We start from the raw sequence: 26,710 nt of genomic DNA on the forward strand, positions 1-26,710 counted from the left end.
TTTCATCATATCCGCTCTATCTATTCTCAGATCTGGAATCTCCGAACATCTCTTGTCCCGCCGACATCACACAGCCAACAGACCCGGGACAGTTCAGCGCCAATGTCACGTGGTTAGATCCCTATGTAACCGATAACTCTGGGGTCTTCACTATCACCTCTTCTGATTCGTCGGGAAGTATCTTTCCAGCCGGGAATACCACTGTACATTTTACGGCTGAAGATTCGAGCGGGAACGAAGCAACATGCAATTTCACAGTAACAGTCGTCGGTAAATATTTCATTCATTATTGGTCGTGACATTTTGACAAGCATACAATGTTTTTTTCATTATTTTCATCTATATCCAATCTATTTTGAACTGCTATGATTAATTGATTTCTCTTCTGCTGTAATATAAATGAGTTGTTAACGTTACTACTGATATTAGAAGAATGATATATTTTTGAGCTCTCGTCCACAAATCAATATTGGTTTGCTTGTGTTTTGATGTTTAGATATGGAGTCTCCGAACATCTCTTGTCCCGCCGACATCACACAGTCTACAGACCCGGGACAGTTCAGCGCCAATGTCACGTGGTTAGATCCGTACGTAACCGATAACTCTGGGGTTTTCACTATCACCTCTACTGCTTCGTCGGGAAGTATCTTTCCAGCCGGGAATACCACTGTATATTTTACGGCTGAAGATTCAAGCGGGAACGAAGCAACGTGCAATTTTACAATAACAATCGTCGGTAAATATTTCATTCATTATTGGTCGTGACATTTTGGCAAGCATACAATGTAATTCTCATCATTGTCATCTATAGCCCATCCATTTTGACCTGCTGAGATTAATTTCCCTTCCATTTTGCTATAATGTAAATGAGTTGTTAACATTACTTCTGCTATTAGAAAAATGATATATTTTTCAACTTTTGACCACTGAAGCAATATTCGTTGGCTTGTGTTTTGACGTTTAGATATGGAGTCTCCGAACATCTCTTGTCCCACCGACATCACACAACCAACAGACCCGGGACAGTTCAGCGCCAATGTCACGTGGTCAGATCCCTACGTAACCGATAACTCTGGGGTCGTCACTATCACCTCTACTGATTCGTCGGGAAGTATATTTCCAGCCGGGAATACCACTGTATATTTCACGGCTGAAGATTCAAGCGGGAACGAAGCAACGTGCAATTTCACAGTGACAGTCGTCGGTAAATATTTCAATCATTATTGGTCGTGACATTTTGACAAGCATACAATGTATTTATCATCATTTTCTTCTATAGCCAATCCATTTTGACGTCCTGAAATGAATTTCCCTTCCTTGCTGTGGTGATAGGAGTTCGTTGTTTGGATTGTAACAGATAATAGAAAAAGATATGTATTTCAGATTTCGTCCACTAAGGCAACGATACTGAGCTAGTGTTTGTTTGTGTTTTGATTTTTAGATATGGAGTCTCCGAACATCTCTTGTCCCGCCGACATCACACAGCGAACAGACCCGGGACAGTTCAGCGCCAATGTCACGTGGTCAGATGCATATGTTACAGATAATTCTGGGGTCTTTACTATCAGCTCTACTTCTTCGTCGGGAAGTGTTTTTCCAGCCGGGAATACCACAGTATCTATTACAGCTGAAGATTTGAGCGGAAATGACGCCACGTGCAATTTTACTATCACAGTCGTCGGTAAATATTGATAACAATGTTATTCGTAACTTTGTTCTCATAGTAACTTTTCCACCTTTTAGGGCCATGCCATCAAATTGTCTGCTGAAATGACAGCTTGCTCCTCATATATGAATACGTATTAAATGACTTACACTGTGTCAAATTCACATTGCAGTTTGCATAAAAGGAAAATACCTACTTAAATAAGGACAAACTGTTTCGTCGTCATTCCGGATTAGGGGAAAAACATTTCAACTGGTCATTTTGCGGCGGTAGCAACGGTATGCAGAATTATGTTCTTTCATCATATCCGCTCTATCTATTCTCAGATCTGGAATCTCCGAACATCTCTTGTCCCGCCGACATCACACAGCCAACAGACCCGGGACAGTTCAGCGCCAATGTCACGTGGTTAGATCCCTATGTAACCGATAACTCTGGGGTCTTCACTATCACCTCTTCTGATTCGTCGGGAAGTATCTTTCCAGCCGGGAATACCACTGTACATTTTACGGCTGAAGATTCGAGCGGGAACGAAGCAACATGCAATTTCACAGTAACAGTCGTCGGTAAATATTTCATTCATTATCGGTCGTGACATTTTGACAAGCATACAATGTTTTTTTCATTATTTTCATCTATATCCAATCTATTTTGAACTGCTATGATTAATTGATTTCTCTTCTGCTGTAATATAAATGAGTTGTTAACGTTACTACTGATATTAGAAGAATGATATATTTTTGAGCTCTCGTCCACAAATCAATATTGGTTTGCTTGTGTTTTGATGTTTAGATATGGAGTCTCCGAACATCTCTTGTCCCGCCGACATCACACAGTCTACAGACCCGGGACAGTTCAGCGCCAATGTCACGTGGTTAGATCCGTACGTAACCGATAACTCTGGGGTTTTCACTATCACCTCTACTGCTTCGTCGGGAAGTATCTTTCCAGCCGGGAATACCACTGTATATTTTACGGCTGAAGATTCAAGCGGGAACGAAGCAACGTGCAATTTTACAATAACAATCGTCGGTAAATATTTCATTCATTATTGGTCGTGACATTTTGGCAAGCATACAATGTTATTCTCATCATTGTCATCTATAGCCCATCCATTTTGACCTGCTGAGATTAATTTCCCTTCCATTTTGCTATAATGTAAATGAGTTGTTAACATTACTTCTGCTATTAGAAAAATGATATATTTTTCAACTTTTGACCACTGAAGCAATATTCGTTGGCTTGTGTTTTGACGTTTAGATATGGAGTCTCCGAACATCTCTTGTCCCACCGACATCACACAACCAACAGACCCGGGACAGTTCAGCGCCAATGTCACGTGGTCAGATCCCTACGTAACCGATAACTCTGGGGTCGTCACTATCACCTCTACTGATTCGCCGGGAAGTATATTTCCAGCCGGGAATACCACTGTATATTTCACGGCTGAAGATTCAAGCGGGAACGAAGCAACGTGCAATTTCACAGTGACAGTCGTCGGTAAATATTTCAATCATTATTGGTCGTGACATTTTGACAAGCATACAATGTATTTATCATCATTTTCTTCTATAGCCAATCCATTTTGACGTCCTGAAATGAATTTCCCTTCCTTGCTGTGGTGATAGGAGTTCGTTGTTTGGATTGTAACAGATAATAGAAAAAGATATGTATTTCAGATTTCGTCCACTAAGGCAACGATACTGAGCTAGTGTTTGTTTGTGTTTTGATTTTTAGATATGGAGTCTCCGAACATCTCTTGTCCCGCCGACATCACACAGCGAACAGACCCGGGACAGTTCAGCGCCAATGTCACGTGGTCAGATGCATATGTTACAGATAATTCTGGGGTCTTTACTATCAGCTCTACTTCTTCGTCGGGAAGTGTTTTTCCAGCCGGGAATACCACAGTATCTATTACAGCTGAAGATTTGAGCGGAAATGACGCCACGTGCAATTTTACTATCACAGTCGTCGGTAAATATTGATAACAATGTTATTCGTAACTTTGTTCTCATAGTAACTTTTCCACCTTTTAGGGCCATGCCATCAAATTGTCTGCTGAAATGACAGCTTGCTCCTCATATATGAATACGTATTAAATGACTTACACTGTGTCAAATTCACATTGCAGTTTGCATAAAAGGAAAATACCTACTTAAATAAGGACAAACTGTTTCGTCGTCATTCCGGATTAGGGGAAAAACATTTCAACTGGTCATTTTGCGGCGGTAGCAACGGTATGCAGAATTATGTTCTTTCATCATATCCGCTCTATCTATTCTCAGATCTGGAATCTCCGAACATCTCTTGTCCCGCCGACATCACACAGCCAACAGACCCGGGACAGTTCAGCGCCAATGTCACGTGGTTAGATCCCTATGTAACCGATAACTCTGGGGTCTTCACTATCACCTCTTCTGATTCGTCGGGAAGTATCTTTCCAGCCGGGAATACCACTGTACATTTTACGGCTGAAGATTCGAGCGGGAACGAAGCAACATGCAATTTCACAGTAACAGTCGTCGGTAAATATTTCATTCATTATCGGTCGTGACATTTTGACAAGCATACAATGTTTTTTTCATTATTTTCATCTATATCCAATCTATTTTGAACTGCTATGATTAATTGATTTCTCTTCTGCTGTAATATAAATGAGTTGTTAACGTTACTACTGATATTAGAAGAATGATATATTTTTGAGCTCTCGTCCACAAATCAATATTGGTTTGCTTGTGTTTTGATGTTTAGATATGGAGTCTCCGAACATCTCTTGTCCCGCCGACATCACACAGTCTACAGACCCGGGACAGTTCAGCGCCAATGTCACGTGGTTAGATCCGTACGTAACCGATAACTCTGGGGTTTTCACTATCACCTCTACTGCTTCGTCGGGAAGTATCTTTCCAGCCGGGAATACCACTGTATATTTTACGGCTGAAGATTCAAGCGGGAACGAAGCAACGTGCAATTTTACAATAACAATCGTCGGTAAATATTTCATTCATTATTGGTCGTGACATTTTGGCAAGCATACAATGTTATTCTCATCATTGTCATCTATAGCCCATCCATTTTGACCTGCTGAGATTAATTTCCCTTCCATTTTGCTATAATGTAAATGAGTTGTTAACATTACTTCTGCTATTAGAAAAATGATATATTTTTCAACTTTTGACCACTGAAGCAATATTCGTTGGCTTGTGTTTTGACGTTTAGATATGGAGTCTCCGAACATCTCTTGTCCCACCGACATCACACAACCAACAGACCCGGGACAGTTCAGCGCCAATGTCACGTGGTCAGATCCCTACGTAACCGATAACTCTGGGGTCGTCACTATCACCTCTACTGATTCGCCGGGAAGTATATTTCCAGCCGGGAATACCACTGTATATTTCACGGCTGAAGATTCAAGCGGGAACGAAGCAACGTGCAATTTCACAGTGACAGTCGTCGGTAAATATTTCAATCATTATTGGTCGTGACATTTTGACAAGCATACAATGTATTTATCATCATTTTCTTCTATAGCCAATCCATTTTGACGTCCTGAAATGAATTTCCCTTCCTTGCTGTGGTGATAGGAGTTCGTTGTTTGGATTGTAACAGATAATAGAAAAAGATATGTATTTCAGATTTCGTCCACTAAGGCAACGATACTGAGCTAGTGTTTGTTTGTGTTTTGATTTTTAGATATGGAGTCTCCGAACATCTCTTGTCCCGCCGACATCACACAGCGAACAGACCCGGGACAGTTCAGCGCCAATGTCACGTGGTCAGATGCATATGTTACAGATAATTCTGGGGTCTTTACTATCAGCTCTACTTCTTCGTCGGGAAGTGTTTTTCCAGCCGGGAATACCACAGTATCTATTACAGCTGAAGATTTGAGCGGAAATGACGCCACGTGCAATTTTACTATCACAGTCGTCGGTAAATATTGATAACAATGTTATTCGTAACTTTGTTCTCATAGTAACTTTTCCACCTTTTAGGGCCATGCCATCAAATTGTCTGCTGAAATGACAGCTTGCTCCTCATATATGAATACGTATTAAATGACTTACACTGTGTCAAATTCACATTGCAGTTTGCATAAAAGGAAAATACCTACTTAAATAAGGACAAACTGTTTCGTCGTCATTCCGGATTAGGGGAAAAACATTTCAACTGGTCATTTTGCGGCGGTAGCAACGGTATGCAGAATTATGTTCTTTCATCATATCCGCTCTATCTATTCTCAGATCTGGAATCTCCGAACATCTCTTGTCCCGCCGACATCACACAGCCAACAGACCCGGGACAGTTCAGCGCCAATGTCACGTGGTTAGATCCCTATGTAACCGATAACTCTGGGGTCTTCACTATCACCTCTTCTGATTCGTCGGGAAGTATCTTTCCAGCCGGGAATACCACTGTACATTTTACGGCTGAAGATTCGAGCGGGAACGAAGCAACATGCAATTTCACAGTAACAGTCGTCGGTAAATATTTCATTCATTATCGGTCGTGACATTTTGACAAGCATACAATGTTTTTTTCATTATTTTCATCTATATCCAATCTATTTTGAACTGCTATGATTAATTGATTTCTCTTCTGCTGTAATATAAATGAGTTGTTAACGTTACTACTGATATTAGAAGAATGATATATTTTTGAGCTCTCGTCCACAAATCAATATTGGTTTGCTTGTGTTTTGATGTTTAGATATGGAGTCTCCGAACATCTCTTGTCCCGCCGACATCACACAGTCTACAGACCCGGGACAGTTCAGCGCCAATGTCACGTGGTTAGATCCGTACGTAACCGATAACTCTGGGGTTTTCACTATCACCTCTACTGCTTCGTCGGGAAGTATCTTTCCAGCCGGGAATACCACTGTATATTTTACGGCTGAAGATTCAAGCGGGAACGAAGCAACGTGCAATTTTACAATAACAGTCGTCGGTAAATATTTCAATCATTATTGGTCGTGACATTTTGACAAGCATACAATGTATTTATCATCATTTTCTTCTATAGCCAGTCCATTTTGACGTCCTGAAATGAATTTCCCTTCCTTGATGTGGTGATAGGAGTTCGTTGTTTGGATTGTAACAGATAATAGAAAAAGATATGTATTTCAGATTTCGTCCACTAAGGCAACGATACTGAGCTAGTGTTTGTTTGTGTTTTGATTTTTAGATATGGAGTCTCCGAACATCTCTTGTCCCGCCGACATCACACAGCGAACAGACCCGGGACAGTTCAGCGCCAATGTCACGTGGTCAGATGCATATGTTACAGATAATTCTGGGGTCTTTACTATCAGCTCTACTTCTTCGTCGGGAAGTGTTTTTCCAGCCGGGAATACCACAGTATCTATTACAGCTGAAGATTTGAGCGGAAATGACGCCACGTGCAATTTTACTATCACAGTCGTCGGTAAATATTGATAACAATGTTATTCGTAACTTTGTTCTCACAGTAACTTTTCCACCTTTTAGGGCCATGCCATCAAATTGTCTGCTAAAATGACAGCTTGCTCCTCATATATGAATACGTATTAAATGACTTACACTGTGTCAAATTCACATTGCAGTTTGCATAAAAGGAAAATACCTACTTAAATAAGGACAAACTGTTTCGTCGTCATTCCGGATTAGGGGAAAAACATTTCAACTGGTCATTTTGCGGCGGTAGCAACGGTATGCAGAATTATGTTCTTTCATCATATCCGCTCTATCTATTCTCAGATCTGGAATCTCCGAACATCTCTTGTCCCGCCGACATCACACAGCCAACAGACCCGGGACAGTTCAGCGCCAATGTCACGTGGTTAGATCCCTATGTAACCGATAACTCTGGGGTCTTCACTATCACCTCTTCTGATTCGTCGGGAAGTATCTTTCCAGCCGGGAATACCACTGTACATTTTACGGCTGAAGATTCGAGCGGGAACGAAGCAACATGCAATTTCACAGTAACAGTCGTCGGTAAATATTTCATTCATTATTGGTCGTGACATTTTGACAAGCATACAATGTTTTTTTTTTCATTATTTTCATCTATAGCCAATCTATTTTGAACTGCTATGATTAATTGATTTCTCTTCTGCGGTAATATAAATGAGTTGTTAACGTTACTACTGATATTAGAAGAATGATATATTTTTGAGCTCTCGTCCACAAATCAATATTGGTTTGCTTGTGTTTTGATGTTTAGATATGGAGTCTCCGAACATCTCTTGTCCCGCCGACATCACACAGTCTACAGACCCGGGACAGTTCAGCGCCAATGTCACGTGGTTAGATCCGTACGTAACCGATAACTCTGGGGTTTTCACTATCACCTCTACTGCTTCGTCGGGAAGTATCTTTCCAGCCGGGAATACCACTGTATATTTTACGGCTGAAGATTCAAGCGGGAACGAAGCAACGTGCAATTTTACAATAACAATCGTCGGTAAATATTTCATTCATTATTGGTCGTGACATTTTGGCAAGCATACAATGTTATTCTCATCATTGTCATCTATAGCCCATCCATTTTGACCTGCTGAGATTAATTTCCCTTCCATTTTGCTATAATGTAAATGAGTTGTTAACATTACTTCTGCTATTAGAAAAATGATATATTTTTCAACTTTTGACCACTGAAGCAATATTCGTTGGCTTGTGTTTTGACGTTTAGATATGGAGTCTCCGAACATCTCTTGTCCCACCGACATCACACAACCAACAGACCCGGGACAGTTCAGCGCCAATGTCACGTGGTCAGATCCCTACGTAACCGATAACTCTGGGGTCGTCACTATCACCTCTACTGATTCGCCGGGAAGTATATTTCCAGCCGGGAATACCACTGTATATTTCACGGCTGAAGATTCAAGCGGGAACGAAGCAACGTGCAATTTCACAGTGACAGTCGTCGGTAAATATTTCAATCATTATTGGTCGTGACATTTTGACAAGCATACAATGTATTTATCATCATTTTCTTCTATAGCCAATCCATTTTGACGTCCTGAAATGAATTTCCCTTCCTTGCTGTGGTGATAGGAGTTCGTTGTTTGGATTGTAACAGATAATAGAAAAAGATATGTATTTCAGATTTCGTCCACTAAGGCAACGATACTGAGCTAGTGTTTGTTTGTGTTTTGATTTTTAGATATGGAGTCTCCGAACATCTCTTGTCCCGCCGACATCACACAGCGAACAGACCCGGGACAGTTCAGCGCCAATGTCACGTGGTCAAATGCATATGTTACAGATAATTCTGGGGTCTTTACTATCAGCTCTACTTCTTCGTCGGGAAGTGTTTTTCCAGCCGGGAATACCACAGTATCTATTACAGCTGAAGATTTGAGCGGAAATGACGCCACGTGCAATTTTACTATCACAGTCGTCGGTAAATATTGATAACAATGTTATTCGTAACTTTGTTCTCATAGCAACTTTTCCACCTTTTAGGGCCATGCCATCAAATTGTCTGCTAAAATGACAGCTTGCTCCTCATATATGAATACGTATTAAATGACTTACACTGTGTCAAATTCACATTGCAGTTTGCATAAAAGGAAAATACCTACTTAAATAAGGACAAACTGTTTCGTCGTCATTCCGGATTAGGGGAAAAACATTTCAACTGGTCATTTTGCGGCGGTAGCAACGGTATGCAGAATTATGTTCTTTCATCATATCCGCTCTATCTATTCTCAGATCTGGAATCTCCGAACATCTCTTGTCCCGCCGACATCACACAGCCAACAGACCCGGGACAGTTCAGCGCCAATGTCACGTGGTTAGATCCCTATGTAACCGATAACTCTGGGGTCTTCACTATCACCTCTTCTGATTCGTCGGGAAGTATCTTTCCAGCCGGGAATACCACTGTACATTTTACGGCTGAAGATTCGAGCGGGAACGAAGCAACATGCAATTTCACAGTAACAGTCGTCGGTAAATATTTCATTCATTATCGGTCGTGACATTTTGACAAGCATACAATGTTTTTTTCATTATTTTCATCTCTATCCAATCTATTTTGAACTGCTATGATTAATTGATTTCTCTTCTGCTGTAATATAAATGAGTTGTTAACGTTACTACTGATATTAGAAGAATGATATATTTTTGAGCTCTCGTCCACAAATCAATATTGGTTTGCTTGTGTTTTGATGTTTAGATATGGAGTCTCCGAACATCTCTTGTCCCGCCGACATCACACAGTCTACAGACCCGGGACAGTTCAGCGCCAATGTCACGTGGTTAGATCCGTACGTAACCGATAACTCTGGGGTTTTCACTATCACCTCTACTGCTTCGTCGGGAAGTATCTTTCCAGCCGGGAATACCACTGTATATTTTACGGCTGAAGATTCAAGCGGGAACGAAGCAACGTGCAATTTTACAATAACAGTCGTCGGTAAATATTTCAATCATTATTGGTCGTGACATTTTGACAAGCATACAATGTATTTATCATCATTTTCTTCTATAGCCAGTCCATTTTGACGTCCTGAAATGAATTTCCCTTCCTTGATGTGGTGATAGGAGTTCGTTGTTTGGATTGTAACAGATAATAGAAAAAGATATGTATTTCAGATTTCGTCCACTAAGGCAACGATACTGAGCTAGTGTTTGTTTGTGTTTTGATTTTTAGATATGGAGTCTCCGAACATCTCTTGTCCCGCCGACATCACACAGCGAACAGACCCGGGACAGTTCAGCGCCAATGTCACGTGGTCAGATGCATATGTTACAGATAATTCTGGGGTCTTTACTATCAGCTCTACTTCTTCGTCGGGAAGTGTTTTTCCAGCCGGGAATACCACAGTATCTATTACAGCTGAAGATTTGAGCGGAAATGACGCCACGTGCAATTTTACTATCACAGTCGTCGGTAAATATTGATAACAATGTTATTCGTAACTTTGTTCTCATAGCAACTTTTCCACCTTTTAGGGCCATGCCATCAAATTGTCTGCTAAAATGACAGCTTGCTCCTCATATATGAATACGTATTAAATGACTTACACTGTGTCAAATTCACATTGCAGTTTGCATAAAAGGAAAATACCTACTTAAATAAGGACAAACTGTTTCGTCGTCATTCCGGATTAGGGGAAAAACATTTCAACTGGTCATTTTGCGGCGGTAGCAACGGTATGCAGAATTATGTTCTTTCATCATATCCGCTCTATCTATTCTCAGATCTGGAATCTCCGAACATCTCTTGTCCCGCCGACATCACACAGCCAACAGACCCGGGACAGTTCAGCGCCAATGTCACGTGGTTAGATCCCTATGTAACCGATAACTCTGGGGTCTTCACTATCACCTCTTCTGATTCGTCGGGAAGTATCTTTCCAGCCGGGAATACCACTGTACATTTTACGGCTGAAGATTCGAGCGGGAACGAAGCAACATGCAATTTCACAGTAACAGTCGTCGGTAAATATTTCATTCATTATCGGTCGTGACATTTTGACAAGCATACAATGTTTTTTTTTTCATTATTTTCATCTCTATCCAATCTATTTTGAACTGCTATGATTAATTGATTTCTCTTCTGCTGTAATATAAATGAGTTGTTAACGTTACTACTGATATTAGAAGAATGATATATTTTTGAGCTCTCGTCCACAAATCAATATTGGTTTGCTTGTGTTTTGATGTTTAGATATGGAGTCTCCGAACATCTCTTGTCCCGCCGACATCACACAGTCTACAGACCCGGGACAGTTCAGCGCCAATGTCACGTGGTTAGATCCGTACGTAACCGATAACTCTGGGGTTTTCACTATCACCTCTACTGCTTCGTCGGGAAGTATCTTTCCAGCCGGGAATACCACTGTATATTTTACGGCTGAAGATTCAAGCGGGAACGAAGCAACGTGCAATTTTACAATAACAATCGTCGGTAAATATTTCATTCATTATTGGTCGTGACATTTTGGCAAGCATACAATGTTATTCTCATCATTGTCATCTATAGCCCATCCATTTTGACCTGCTGAGATTAATTTCCCTTCCATTTTGCTATAATGTAAATGAGTTGTTAACATTACTTCTGCTATTAGAAAAATGATATATTTTTCAACTTTTGACCACTGAAGCAATATTCGTTGGCTTGTGTTTTGACGTTTAGATATGGAGTCTCCGAACATCTCTTGTCCCACCGACATCACACAACCAACAGACCCGGGACAGTTCAGCGCCAATGTCACGTGGTCAGATCCCTACGTAACCGATAACTCTGGGGTCGTCACTATCACCTCTACTGATTCGCCGGGAAGTATATTTCCAGCCGGGAATACCACTGTATATTTCACGGCTGAAGATTCAAGCGGGAACGAAGCAACGTGCAATTTCACAGTGACAGTCGTCGGTAAATATTTCAATCATTATTGGTCGTGACATTTTGACAAGCATACAATGTATTTATCATCATTTTCTTCTATAGCCAGTCCATTTTGACGTCCTGAAATGAATTTCCCTTCCTTGATGTGGTGATAGGAGTTCGTTGTTTGGATTGTAACAGATAATAGAAAAAGATATGTATTTCAGATTTCGTCCACTAAGGCAACGATACTGAGCTAGTGTTTGTTTGTGTTTTGATTTTTAGATATGGAGTCTCCGAACATCTCTTGTCCCGCCGACATCACACAGCGAACAGACCCGGGACAGTTCAGCGCCAATGTCACGTGGTCAGATGCATATGTTACAGATAATTCTGGGGTCTTTACTATCAGCTCTACTTCTTCGTCGGGAAGTGTTTTTCCAGCCGGGAATACCACAGTATCTATTACAGCTGAAGATTTGAGCGGAAATGACGCCACGTGCAATTTTACTATCACAGTCGTCGGTAAATATTGATAACAATGTTATTCGTAACTTTGTTCTCATAGCAACTTTTCCACCTTTTAGGGCCATGCCATCAAATTGTCTGCTAAAATGACAGCTTGCTCCTCATATATGAATACGTATTAAATGACTTACACTATGTCAAATTCACATTGCAGTTTGCATAAAAGGAAAATACCTACTTAAATAAGGACAAACTGTTTCGTCGTCATTCCGGATTAGGGGAAAAACATTTCAACTGGTCATTTTGCGGCGGTAGCAACGGTATGCAGAATTATGTTCTTTCATCATATCCGCTCTATCTATTCTCAGATCTGGAATCTCCGAACATCTCTTGTCCCGCCGACATCACACAGCCAACAGACCCGGGACAGTTCAGCGCCAATGTCACGTGGTTAGATCCCTATGTAACCGATAACTCTGGGGTCTTCACTATCACCTCTTCTGATTCGTCGGGAAGTATCTTTCCAGCCGGGAATACCACTGTACATTTTACGGCTGAAGATTCGAGCGGGAACGAAGCAACATGCAATTTCACAGTAACAGTCGTCGGTAAATATTTCATTCATTATTGGTCGTGACATTTTGACAAGGATACAATGTTTTTTTTTTCATTATTTTCATCTATAGCCAATCTATTTTGAACTGCTATGATTAATTGATTTCTCTTCTGCTGTAATATAAATGAGTTGTTAACGTTACTACTGATATTAGAAGAATGATATATTTTTGAGCTCTCGTCCACAAATCAATATTGGTTTGCTTGTGTTTTGATGTTTAGATATGGAGTCTCCGAACATCTCTTGTCCCGCCGACATCACACAGTCTACAGACCCGGGACAGTTCAGCGCCAATGTCACGTGGTTAGATCCGTACGTAACCGATAACTCTGGGGTCTTCACTATCACCTCTACTGCTTCGTCGGGAAGTATCTTTCCAGCCGGGAATACCACTGTATATTTTACGGCTGAAGATTCAAGCGGGAACGAAGCAACGTGCAATTTTACAATAACAATCGTCGGTAAATATTTCATTCATTATTGGTCGTGACATTTTGGCAAGCATACAATGTTATTCTCATCATTGTCATCTATAGCCCATCCATTTTGACCTGCTGAGATTAATTTCCCTTCCATTTTGCTATAATGTAAATGAGTTGTTAACATTACTTCTGCTATTAGAAAAATGATATAATTTTCAACTTTTGACCACTGAAGCAATATTCGTTGGCTTGTGTTTTGACGTTTAGATATGGAGTCTCCGAACATCTCTTGTCCCACCGACATCACACAACCAACAGACCCGGGACAGTTCAGCGCCAATGTCACGTGGTCAGATCCCTACGTAACCGATAACTCTGGGGTCGTCACTATCACCTCTACTGATTCGCCGGGAAGTATATTTCCAGCCGGGAATACCACTGTATATTTCACGGCTGAAGATTCAAGCGGGAACGAAGCAACGTGCAATTTCACAGTGACAGTCGTCGGTAAATATTTCAATCATTATTGGTCGTGACATTTTGACAAGCATACAATGTATTTATCATCATTTTCTTCTATAGCCAATCCATTTTGACGTCCTGAAATGAATTTCCCTTCCTTGATGTGGTGATAGGAGTTCGTTGTTTGGATTGTAACAGATAATAGAAAAAGATATGTATTTCAGATTTCGTCCACTAAGGCAACGATACTGAGCTAGTGTTTGTTTGTGTTTTGATTTTTAGATATGGAGTCTCCGAACATCTCTTGTCCCGCCGACATCACACAGCGAACAGACCCGGGACAGTTCAGCGCCAATGTCACGTGGTCAAATGCATATGTTACAGATAATTCTGGGGTCTTTACTATCAGCTCTACTTCTTCGTCGGGAAGTGTTTTTCCAGCCGGGAATACCACAGTATCTATTACAGCTGAAGATTTGAGCGGAAATGACGCCACGTGCAATTTTACTATCACAGTCGTCGGTAAATATTGATAACAATGTTATTCGTAACTTTGTTCTCATAGCAACTTTTCCACCTTTTAGGGCCATGCCATCAAATTGTCTGCTAAAATGACAGCTTGCTCCTCATATATGAATACGTATTAAATGACTTACACTATGTCAAATTCACATTGCAGTTTGCATAAAAGGAAAATACCTACTTAAATAAGGACAAACTGTTTCGTCGTCATTCCGGATTAGGGGAAAAACATTTCAACTGGTCATTTTGCGGCGGTAGCAACGGTATGCAGAATTATGTTCTTTCATCATATCCGCTCTATCTATTCTCAGATCTGGAATCTCCGAACATCTCTTGTCCCGCCGACATCACACAGCCAACAGACCCGGGACAGTTCAGCGCCAATGTCACGTGGTTAGATCCCTATGTAACCGATAACTCTGGGGTCTTCACTATCACCTCTTCTGATTCGTCGGGAAGTATCTTTCCAGCCGGGAATACCACTGTACATTTTACGGCTGAAGATTCGAGCGGGAACGAAGCAACATGCAATTTCACAGTAACAGTCGTCGGTAAATATTTCATTCATTATTGGTCGTGACATTTTGACAAGGATACAATGTTTTTTTTTTCATTATTTTCATCTATAGCCAATCTATTTTGAACTGCTATGATTAATTGATTTCTCTTCTGCTGTAATATAAATGAGTTGTTAACGTTACTACTGATATTAGAAGAATGATATATTTTTGAGCTCTCGTCCACAAATCAATATTGGTTTGCTTGTGTTTTGATGTTTAGATATGGAGTCTCCGAACATCTCTTGTCCCGCCGACATCACACAGTCTACAGACCCGGGACAGTTCAGCGCCAATGTCACGTGGTTAGATCCCTATGTAACCGATAACTCTGGGGTCTTCACTATCACCTCTACTGCTTCGTCGGGAAGTATCTTTCCAGCCGGGAATACCCTATCAGAAAAATGATATATTTTTCATCTTTCGACCACTGAATCATTCGTTGGCTTGTGTTTTGACGTTTAGATATGGAGTCTCCGAACATCTCTTGTCCCACCGACATCACACAACCAACAGACCCGGGACAGTTCAGCGCCAATGTCACGTGGTCAGATCCCTATGTAACCGATAACTCTGGGGTCGTCACTATCACCTCTACTGATTCGTCGGGAAGTATATTTCCAGCCGGGAATACCACTGTATATTTTACGGCTGAAGATTCAAGCGGGAACGAAGCAACGTGCAATTTCACAGTGACAGTCGTCGGTAAATATGTCATTCATTATTTGCCTCGTGATATTGTAACAAGCATACCATGTAATTATCATTATTTTCTTCTATAGCCCATCGATTTTGACATCCTGAAATGAACTTCCCTTCCTTGCTGTGGTAAAAGGAGTTCGTTGTTTAGATTATTGTTGATAGTATATATAAATAAATAAATACATATATATATATATATATATATATATGAGAGTTCATCCACTGAGGCAACAATACGGAGCTAGTGTTTGTTTGTGTTTTGATATCTAGATATGGAATCTCCGAACATCTCTTGTCCCTCCGACATCATACAGCCGACAGACCCGGGACAGTTCAGCGCCAATGTCACGTGGTCAGATGCATATGTTACAGATAATTCTGGGGTCGTCACTATCACCTCTACTGCTTCGTCGGGAAGTATATTTCCAGCCGGGAATATCACGGTATCTATTACGGCTGAAGATTTGAGCGGGAATGACGCAACGTGCAATTTTTCAATCACGGTTGTCGGTAAATATTGATTACAAAGTTATTCGTCTCAGTTTTCAATCATAGTCTCTTTCCTATCTTTAACGGCCAAACCAGCAAATTTCCGACTGAAATTACTGTTTCTGCCTTGTATACTAATACGTATTATATAATTTGCACTATGTCTAATCCACACTGTAGTTTGCATAAAAATCGAGTACTGACTGTATATTTTACGGCTGAAGATTCAAGCGGAAACGAAGCAACGTGCAATTTCACAGTTAAAGTCGTCGGTAAACATTTCATTCATTATGGGTCATGACATATAGACAAGCATAATCATCATCATTTTCATCTATAGCCAATCCATTTTGACTTGCGCCCATAGTTATTTGTGATCTTCTGTTTAATCATAGTATCTTTTCTATCTTAGAGGAAAACCATGAAATTCCGTGCTGAAATTACTGTTTGTGCCTCGTAGGCCTATACTAATACATCTTACAGATGTATAGAAATACAGAATACAGAAAGGAAAAAACATCTCAACCTGCGATTTTGCAGCTTTAGCAACGATGTGCTGAATTCTGTTCATTCATAACATCCGCTCTATCTATTCTTAGATCTGGAGTCTCCGAACATCTCTTGTCCCGCCGACATCACACAGTCAACAGACAAGGGATTGTACAGTGCCAATGTCACGTGGTCAGATCCCTACATAACCGATAACTCTGGGGTCTTCATTATCAGTTCCACTGCTTCGTCAGGAAGTATATTGCCAGCCGGGAATACCACTGTATACTTTACGGCTGAAGATTCAAGCGGGAACGAAGCAACGTGCAATTTCACAGTAACAGTCGTCGGTAAACATAAGAAAAGTTATTAGTCATGTCGTTAACAAGCGCATCAGGAGTGATATTATGATTATGCTCCTTTATTTCGTGCTGAAGTAGTAATGTGCGCTTCAGTCTTCTACATTGGAGAACGTTATGTTGGTTTCACCGCGGTTAAAAATCAAGGCGGAGAAGAGTTTTCACTGCGGTTTTAAAAACTTCCAATGATGTTATTTAGCCCACTTCCAATGATGATAGAGAATCCTAGGATACATTCGCAGATGCTAACGGAGCTCTGTTCCCAAAATGATAACACTCGTGATGGAAAGAAGAATTTGTTTGGATCATATTAGAGTGCGTGTTGGAGCATGAAGATGAATCAGTACTGTGATACAGAATAGGCTGTGATCATGCATTGCTTTGATATTGATACACCTAATGAGTGACTGAAACACATCACACGTTTAGTAACGGGTAGGCAGTGCATATAAAACAAAAACGGCCAAATTGATTCTCTGCAATAATCACATGTTTTCATCGTCGCCGCTGTATACGTTCATTTCCGTTTCTGGTAGACCAAAATGTTTTCAGCAATACTCCGTAATGGACATCCAAACAATATTAAAAGAGTAAAATGCTATCTTATAAACTATACGGATTCAATCTTCTCTTACTATAGACCGTGAATCTCCAATCATCACCTGTCCCAAGGACATAAGGAAGCGTCAAAGGCCAAATTCTGCTTTTGTGAACGTCACGTGGCCAAATCCAGTTGTGGTAGATAACTCGGGTTCTTTCTCACCGCCTGTGTCTGTACCCGGGTCAGGCTCGCTTTTCGGTGTCGGCAACACTACGGTCAATGTATCTTCACAGGATGCGAGTGGAAATGTCGGTAGCTGTCAATTTGTCATCACTGTACTTGGTAAGATAGATGCACGAGCCTTCTCGAGTTCCAATGATCCATGGATCACCTTTTCTCTTTGGGCTTCTTAGAGATTTGACATGAATATTTCGAAGCTCTGATTTCCTGATGAATTTCTCATGTTGGTGTCAAAATGCTCCGATGTTTCCTTTACTTTCATGTTGATGTTTTTACAAAAGAAAATCAATCGCGGTAAAATGAAAGAAACTCTTTTAAAGGAATAAGTTCAACGAATAATGTGAAAGTGAAATTCTAATCAAGATTACGTGAGTAGTTAGGTTAGATTGTTGTTTCAAATTGTTTCAAATATGTACATGTATTGCTCTATTTCACATTTCCTTGCGGAAATACCAAGTTACACAATAATTCCTAGAAAGCTTTTGAAGGTTTACCCTCAAATGATGAAACATACTTTCGTATTTGGTTAATCATGGTACCAATCAGTGTACACTTAATTCTATCTATCATACGCCAGATATTCTTGACTTCATATACACATACACATTTATGTTTAATATAAGATTAACAATGGCTATTCAAGTTCAAGTTCAAATTTATCTGTTTTTTCCACAATATACAAACATAAATCTCACTTTCTTGAGTGAAAGAAACAGTGCATACAATTGTACAGAGAAAACAATAATGATAGAAAAAAAAACTAACTATAGCGATACATTACAATAGTTGCTGAGGTAACGGAAGTGAAATAGTTGGCAATATATGCACTGTGTGAAAAAAACGGAGAGACCCACTAAAAAGACAAAGAGTGTGGGCCCCTCTTGTATTAGAATCCCGATGCAAAAATTGAATTGAAGACAACAACAAATCGGCACAAAAAGTTTGTCACTAAAAAGTTTGGAAGCCCACTAAGAGACAGACGGACAAATAGTTATACAAAAAAAAAAACAAACAAACAGAGTAATGAGCATAAAACAGGACTGAGACAGCAACAAGACTATGATAGGAAAAAAACAGACTAGACGCTACAAGAGGAAACAAGACTATAGCGTGATAAAGAGGTAACAGAATGGACAGGAATATGCAACAAAGACAAAGACAACGATCCTCGGAGGTTTGAGGAAGAAAGAGAAGAAGAAAAAGAAGAAGAAAAAAGAATATAGAACAAACCCTTCAACTGCGAAGTATAGGTTCAAAAAGATCTTATAGTCAAGGCTGAGGCAATAGTAACAATAATGAAAAGAACGGCAATGCATGATAATAAAAAGAACGGCAATATTTCGTTTAGTTGAAGAGAAAGTAAACTCTGATAATAAGGAAACGCTGTTTTTTAAGAGACCTTTCAAATAGATATGATCAGTTTTCCCCGTCACGACAAGATAATGTATCACCTTAATTCCGCAACATAAAATTTTAACGATTAACAATGATTGCATGTGTGTCCTCGGATTGAGTGAGAATCGGTGAATGAAATTTCATTTTGAAAATAAAAAAACGACTCTGTTCCTTTGACCCAACAGATCTTGACGAATGTGGGAATGCTTCTTACTACTGCCATGAAAATGCCCAGTGCATCAACAGTAAAGGGAATTTCACCTGTAGGTGTAACGCCGGATTCGAGGACCTTGACCCGTCGTACCCTGGGAGACTCTGCGAAGGTAAAAAACAGCAAGAAAAAGAAATTTGATTACCTCTTTAATTATTCTATCGAGTCACTTTGAACACCATGTTTGCAAATTCAATCGAATAGTATTGTTGCATAGCATAAAAAAATGAAGCCACGGTTATTAATCAAAATATTATGCTTCTTCGTCTACTAGGCCCTTAGTCTTTATCTTCAATGTTAAAGGGAAATGATAATAATCTATATGTATAGAATGGATTGAGTAAAATCAAGTCCCCGATGTCACTCTTAGATCACGTCTTCTACGAGAATCTGGACGTGCACTAACATAACCGGGGTTTGACATGTAGACTGACGTGACAATAACATCTCTTCACAGATGTGACACTTCCAAACATCACTGGATGTCCGGATTCGCAGTCGGTGCCAACACTTCCTGGATTGCCTTACGCGATTGTTTCCTGGATTGAACCGAACGCATCAGATTCATCTGGCTATGTGTCTCTTGTGTTCAATGGACCGGGCAGGAATGGCGGGACCTACAACATCGGGGAATACAACGTTATGTACACTGCGACAGACGGGAGTGGCAATGCTGTCATATGTTCCTTTTCAATCACCATCATTGGTGAGCAGTCACACTGAATTGTGCATCCAATAACTCCTGTCGATTCATGAATCTTGATAATAAATTATTTCCACTGCCCGAGAGGGTGATGTTATTTCTATAAAGCAAGCGCAAGAGTGATTCTCCTGTAATTAGTTCTTTCATGATATAACATCATAATACTGATAAGTAAAACAGTTGTTTCTGAGGCTGGCAGAATGCTTGACCCAGAAATTGTTTGGTTCCATTTACATATTGTACTTGCCTCCCAGTGATGTGCTTGGATATTGAATATTGTTGCATACGAAAGAAAGAAGCTGTTTTCATAAAGTGCTCTGAAATTCCAAAAGAAGCCATCTCATAACGAAGATTTCAAAGTCCTGTATGATTAGGTCTCCTAGGTGTTTGATTTTTCACTCTTGAGAATTTAGGAGAGTTTATTGGAGGCACGTCATGTGACAAGCTATAGAATGAACTGGAACAGAATCAAACTTACTGGAATCAAGAATAATTTGAGGGAATGGATGTGGGTATATTACATCACAGCAGGTTGACCCTATACGTATAACCCCCAAAAATGAAAGGCATCAAGCTATTCATCTTGTAGAAATGTTCCTTTCACAGCGTTCCCAAAAAAGAAAAAAAAAACAGAAACGACGAATTTAAGACTGGTGTTTTGGAAAATGTCTTCACAGCAATCCTGTGTTGATATTTCAGTTTCTGCTGAAATTCCTGTGTTTTAAAATCAAGTCGACAAATTGTGCTTGTTGGTATCATCAAAGTAAAAGTTGAAGACAATTTTTTTTTTCAGTCAAAACGACCTGAAATTCGTGTTTCTATCTACTCCTGCTGGAAATTGTGTTTGTTGTCACTGCTGTTCAATATCAGATATTAAAGCTGTAACTGCTGTTACAGGGACGACCGGAATATAGTTGTTTCTATTTTTATCTTTAGATCTGGAGTATCCGAACATCTCTTGTCCCGCCGACATCACACAGCCAACAGACCCGGGACAGTTCAGCGCCAGTGTCACGTGGTTAGATCTCTACGTAACCGATAACTCTGGGGTCGTCACTATCACCTCTACTGCTACGACGGGAAGTATATTTCCAGCCGGGAATACCACTGTATATTTCACGGCTGAAGATTCAAGCGGGAACGAAGCAACGTGCAATTTCACAGTAACAGTCGTCGGTAAATATCTCATTCATTATTGGTCGTTACATTTTACAAGCATACAATGTTATTGTCATCATATTCATCTATAGCCCATCCATTTTGACCTGCTGAGATTAATTTCCCTTCCTTTCTGCTATAATGTAAATGAGTTGTTAACGTTACTAATGTTATTAGAAAAATGGTATATTTTTTAGCTTTCGTCTCATGAAGCAATATTTGTTTGTTTGTGTTTTGATGTTTAGATATGGAGTCTCCGAACATCTCTTGTCCCGACGACATCACGCAGTCCACAGACCCGGGAGAGTTCAGTGCCAATGTCACGTGGTCAGATCCCTACGTAACCGATAATTCTGGGGTCTTTACTATCACATCTACTGATTCGTCGGGAAGTATATTTCCAGCCGGGAATACCACTGTATATTTTACGGCTGAAGATTCAAGCGGAAACGAAGCAACCTGCAGTTTCACAGTAACAGTCGTCGGTAAATATTTCAATCAATATTGGTCGTGACATTTTGACAAGCATTGAATGTAATTTTTATCATTTTCTTATATAGCCAATCCACTTTGACGTCCTCAAATGAATTTCCCTTCCTTGTTGGGGTAATAGGAGTGAGTTGTTTAGATTATTAATGGTAGTAGAAAAAGATATGTATTTTAGATTTCGTCCACTGAGGCAACGATACAGAGCTAGTGTTTGTTTGTGTTTTGATGTTTAGATATGGAGTCTCCGAACATCTCTTGTCCCGCCGACATCACACAGTCTACAGACCCGGGACAGTTCAGCGCCAATGTCACGTGGTTAGATCCCTACGTAACCGATAACTCTGGGGTCGTCACTATCACCTCTACTGATTCGTCGGGAAGTATATTTCCAGCCGGGAATACCACTGTATATTTTACGGCTGAAGATTCAAGCGGGAACGAAGCAACGTGCAATTTCACAGTGACAATCGTCGGTAAATATTTCAATCATTATTGGTCGTGACATTTTGACAAGCATACAATGTATTTATCATCATTTTCTTCTATAGCCAATCCATTTTGACGTCCTGAAATGAATTTCCCTTCCTTGCTGTGGTGATAGGAGATCGTTGTTTGGATTGTAACAGATAGTAGAAAAAGATATGTATTTGAGATTTCGGCCACTGAGGCAACGATACTAAGCTAGTGTTTGTTTGTGTTTTGATTTTTAGATATGGAGTCTCCGAACATCTCTTGTCCCGCCGACGTCACACAGCGAACAGACCCGGGACAGTTCAGCGCCAATGTCACGTGGTCAGATGCATATGTTACAGATAATTCTGGGGTCTTTACTATCAGCTCTACTTCTTCGTCGGGAAGTGTTTTTCCAGCCGGGAATACCACAGTATCTATTACAGCTGAAGATTTGAGCGATAATGACGCCACGTGCAATTTTACTATCACAGTCGTCGGTAAATATTGATAACAATGTTATTCGTAACTTTGTTCTCATAGTAACTTTTCCACCTTTTAGGGCCATGCCATCAAATTGTCTGCTGAAATGACAGCTTGCTCCTCATATATGAATACGTATTAAATGACTTACACTGTGTCAAATTCACATTGCAGTTTGCATTAAAGGAAAACACCTACTTAAATAAGGACAAACTGTTTCGCCGTCATTCCGGATTAGGGGAAATACATTTCAACTGGTCATTTTGCGGCGGTAGCAACGTTATGCAGAATTATGTTCTTTCATCATATCCGCTCTATCTATTCTCAGATCTGGAATCTCCGAACATCATTATTTTCATCTATAGCCAATCTATTTTGACCTGCTAAGATTAATTTCCCTTCTCTTCTGCTGTAATATAAATGAGTTGTTAACGTTACTACTGGTATTAGAAAAAAAAGATATATTTTTGAGCTCTCGTCCACAAATCAATATTCGTTTGCTTGTGTTTTGATGTTTAGATATGGAGTCTCCGAACATCTCTTGTCTCGCCGACATCACACAGTCTACAGACCCGGGACAGTTCAACGCCAATGTCACGTGGTTAGATCCCTACGTGACCGATAACTCTGGGGTCTTCACTATCACCTCTACTGCTTCGTCGGGAAGTATCTTTCCAGCTGGGAATACCACTGTATATTTTACGGCTGAAGATTCAAGCGGAAACGAAGCAACCTGCAGTTTCACAGTAACAGTCGTCGGTAAATATTTCAATCAATATTGGTCGTGACATTTTGACAAGCATTGAATGTAATTTTTATCATTTTCTTATATAGCCAATCCACTTTGACGTCCTCAAATGAATTTCCCTTCCTTGTTGGGGTAATAGGAGTGAGTTGTTTAGATTATTAATGGTAGTAGAAAAAGATATGTATTTTAGATTTCGTCCACTGAGGCAACGATACAGAGCTAGTGTTTGTTTGTGTTTTGATGTTTAGATATGGAGTCTCCGAACATCTCTTGTCCCGCCGACATCACACAGTCTACAGACCCGGGACAGTTCAGCGCCAATGTCACGTTGTTAGATCCCTACGTAACCGATAACTCTGGGGTCGTCACTATCACCTCGACTGATTCGCCGGGAAGTATATTTCCAGCCGGGAATACCACTGTATATTTTACGGCTGAAGATTCAAGTGGGAACGAAGCAACGTGCAATTTCACAGTGACAATCGTCGGTAAATATTTCAATCATTATTGGTCGTGACATTTTGACAAGCATACAATGTATTTATCATCATTTTCTTCTATAGCCAATCCATTTTGACGTCCTGAAATGAATTTCCCTTCCTTGCTGTGGTGATAGGAGATCGTTGTTTGGATTGTAACAGATAGTAGAAAAAGATATGTATTTGAGATTTCGGCCACTGAGGCAACGATACTAAGCTAGTGTTTGTTTGTGTTTTGATTTTTAGATATGGAGTCTCCGAACATCTCTTGTCCCGCCGACGTCACACAGCGAACAGACCCGGGACAGTTCAGCGCCAATGTCACGTGGTCAGATGCATATGTTACAGATAATTCTGGGGTCTTTACTATCAGCTCTACTTCTTCGTCGGGAAGTGTTTTTCCAGCCGGGAATACCACAGTATCTATTACAGCTGAAGATTTGAGCGATAATGACGCCACGTGCAATTTTACTATCACAGTCGTCGGTAAATATTGATAACAATGTTATTCGTAACTTTGTTCTCATAGTAACTTTTCCACCTTTTAGGGCCATGCCATCAAATTGTCTGCTGAAATGACAGCTTGCTCCTCATATATGAATACGTATTAAATGACTTACACTGTGTCAAATTCACATTGCAGTTTGCATTAAAGGAAAACACCTACTTAAATAAGGACAAACTGTTTCGCCGTCATTCCGGATTAGGGGAAATACATTTCAACTGGTCATTTTGCGGCGGTAGCAACGTTATGCAGAATTATGTTCTTTCATCATATCCGCTCTATCTATTCTCAGATCTGGAATCTCCGAACATCATTATTTTCATCTATAGCCAATCTATTTTGACCTGCTAAGATTAATTTCCCTTCTCTTCTGCTGTAATATAAATGAGTTGTTAACGTTACTACTGGTATTAGAAAAAAGATATATTTTTGAGCTCTCGTCCACAAATCAATATTGGTTTGCTTGTGTTTTGATGTTTAGATATGGAGTCTCCGAACATCTCTTGTCTCGCCGACATCACACAGTCTACAGACCCGGGACAGTTCAACGCCAATGTCACGTGGTTAGATCCCTACGTAACCGATAACTCTGGGGTCTTCACTATCACCTCTACTGCTTCGTCGGGAAGTATCTTTCCAGCTGGGAATACCACTGTATATTTTACGGCTGAAGATTCAAGCGGGAACGCAGCAACGTGCAATTTTACAATAACAATCGTCGGTAAATATTTCATTCATTATTGGTCGTGACATTTTGGCAAGCATACAATGTTATTCTCATCATTGTCATCTATAGCCCATCCATTTTGACCTGCTGATATTAATTTCCCTTCCATTTTGCTATAATGTAATTGAGTTGTTAACATTACTTCTGCTATTAGAAAAATGATATATTTTTCAACTTTCGACCACTGAATCATTATTCGTTGGCTTGTGTTTTGACGTTTAGATATGGAGTCTCCGAACATCTCTTGTCCCACCGACATCACACAACCAACAGACCCGGGACAGTTCAGCGCCAATGTCACGTGGTCAGATCCCTATGTAACCGATAACTCTGGGGTCGTCACTATCACCTCTACTGATTCGCCGGGAAGTATATTTCCAGCCGGGAATACCACTGTATATTTTACGGCTGAAGATTCAAGCGGGAACGAAGCAACGTGCAATTTCACAGTGACAGTCGTCGGTAAATATGTCATTCATTATTTGCCTCGTGATATTGTAACAAGCATACCATGTAATTATCATTATTTTCTTCTATAGCCCATCCATTTTGACATCCTGAAATGAACTTCCCTTCCTTGCTGTGGTAAAAGGAGTTCGTTGTTTAGATTATTGTTGATAGTATATATAAATAAATAAATACATATATATATATATATATATATATATATATGAGATTTCATCCACTGAGGCAACAATACGGAGCTAGTGTTTGTTTGTGTTTTGATATCTAGATATGGAATCTCCGAACATCTCTTGTCCCTCCGACATCACACAGCCGACAGACCCGGGACAGTTCAGCGCCAATGTCACGTGGTCAGATGCATATGTTACAGATAATTCTGGGGTCGTCACTATCACCTCTACTGCTTCGTCGGGAAGTATATTTCCAGCCGGGAATATCACGGTATCTATTACGGCTGAAGATTTGAGCGGGAATGACGCAACGTGCAATTTTTCAATCACGGTTGTCGGTAAATATTGATTACAAAGTTATTCGTCTCAGTTTTCAATCATAGTCTCTTTCCTATCTTTAACGGCCAAACCAGCAAATTTCCGACTGAAATTACTGTTTCTGCCTTGTATACTAATACGTATCAAATAATTTGCACTATGTCTAATCCACACTGTAGTTAGCATAAAAATCGAGTACTGAGAACCTTCTCAAATGAGGACACATTCTGGTCGATGACATTGAGGTTGTTGATTACGTTATTACTATTTTTAGAAAAAAATATATAATTTTGAGCTTTCGTCCACTGAAGCAACGATGCAGAGCATGATTGTGTCCGTTTGTGCTTTGATCTTTAGATATGGAATCTCCGAACATCTCTTGTCCCGCCGACATCACACAGTCCACAGACCCGGGACAGTTCAGCGCCAATGTCACGTGGTCAGATCTCTTCGTAACCGATAACTCTGGGGTCTTTACTATCACCTCTACTGAATCGTCGGGAAGTGTATTTCCAGCCGGCAATACAACTGTATATTTTACGGC

The 26,710-nt window shown here is 40.2% G+C and overlaps 1 protein-coding gene across 1 annotated transcript in view; it reads left to right on the forward strand.

Moving 5' to 3' along the window:
* LOC139721929 (hyalin-like) overlaps positions 1 to 26,710 on the forward strand; it is a 64,139-nt gene that overhangs the window by 23,784 nt on the left and 13,645 nt on the right. The window contains exons 16-18 of the mRNA XM_071633254.1: positions 17,725 to 17,967; positions 19,446 to 19,583; positions 19,929 to 20,177. Coding sequence (XP_071489355.1) covers positions 17,725 to 17,967; positions 19,446 to 19,583; positions 19,929 to 20,177 — 630 coding nt within the window. The remainder of the gene's footprint in view (positions 1 to 17,724; positions 17,968 to 19,445; positions 19,584 to 19,928; positions 20,178 to 26,710) is intronic.

This window comes from Diadema antillarum, unplaced genomic scaffold (assembly GCF_040938485.1).
Source record: "Diadema antillarum isolate AM-2024a unplaced genomic scaffold, OU_Dant_1.0 scf00000152, whole genome shotgun sequence".
Lineage (NCBI taxonomy): Eukaryota > Metazoa > Echinodermata > Echinoidea > Diadematoida > Diadematidae > Diadema > Diadema antillarum.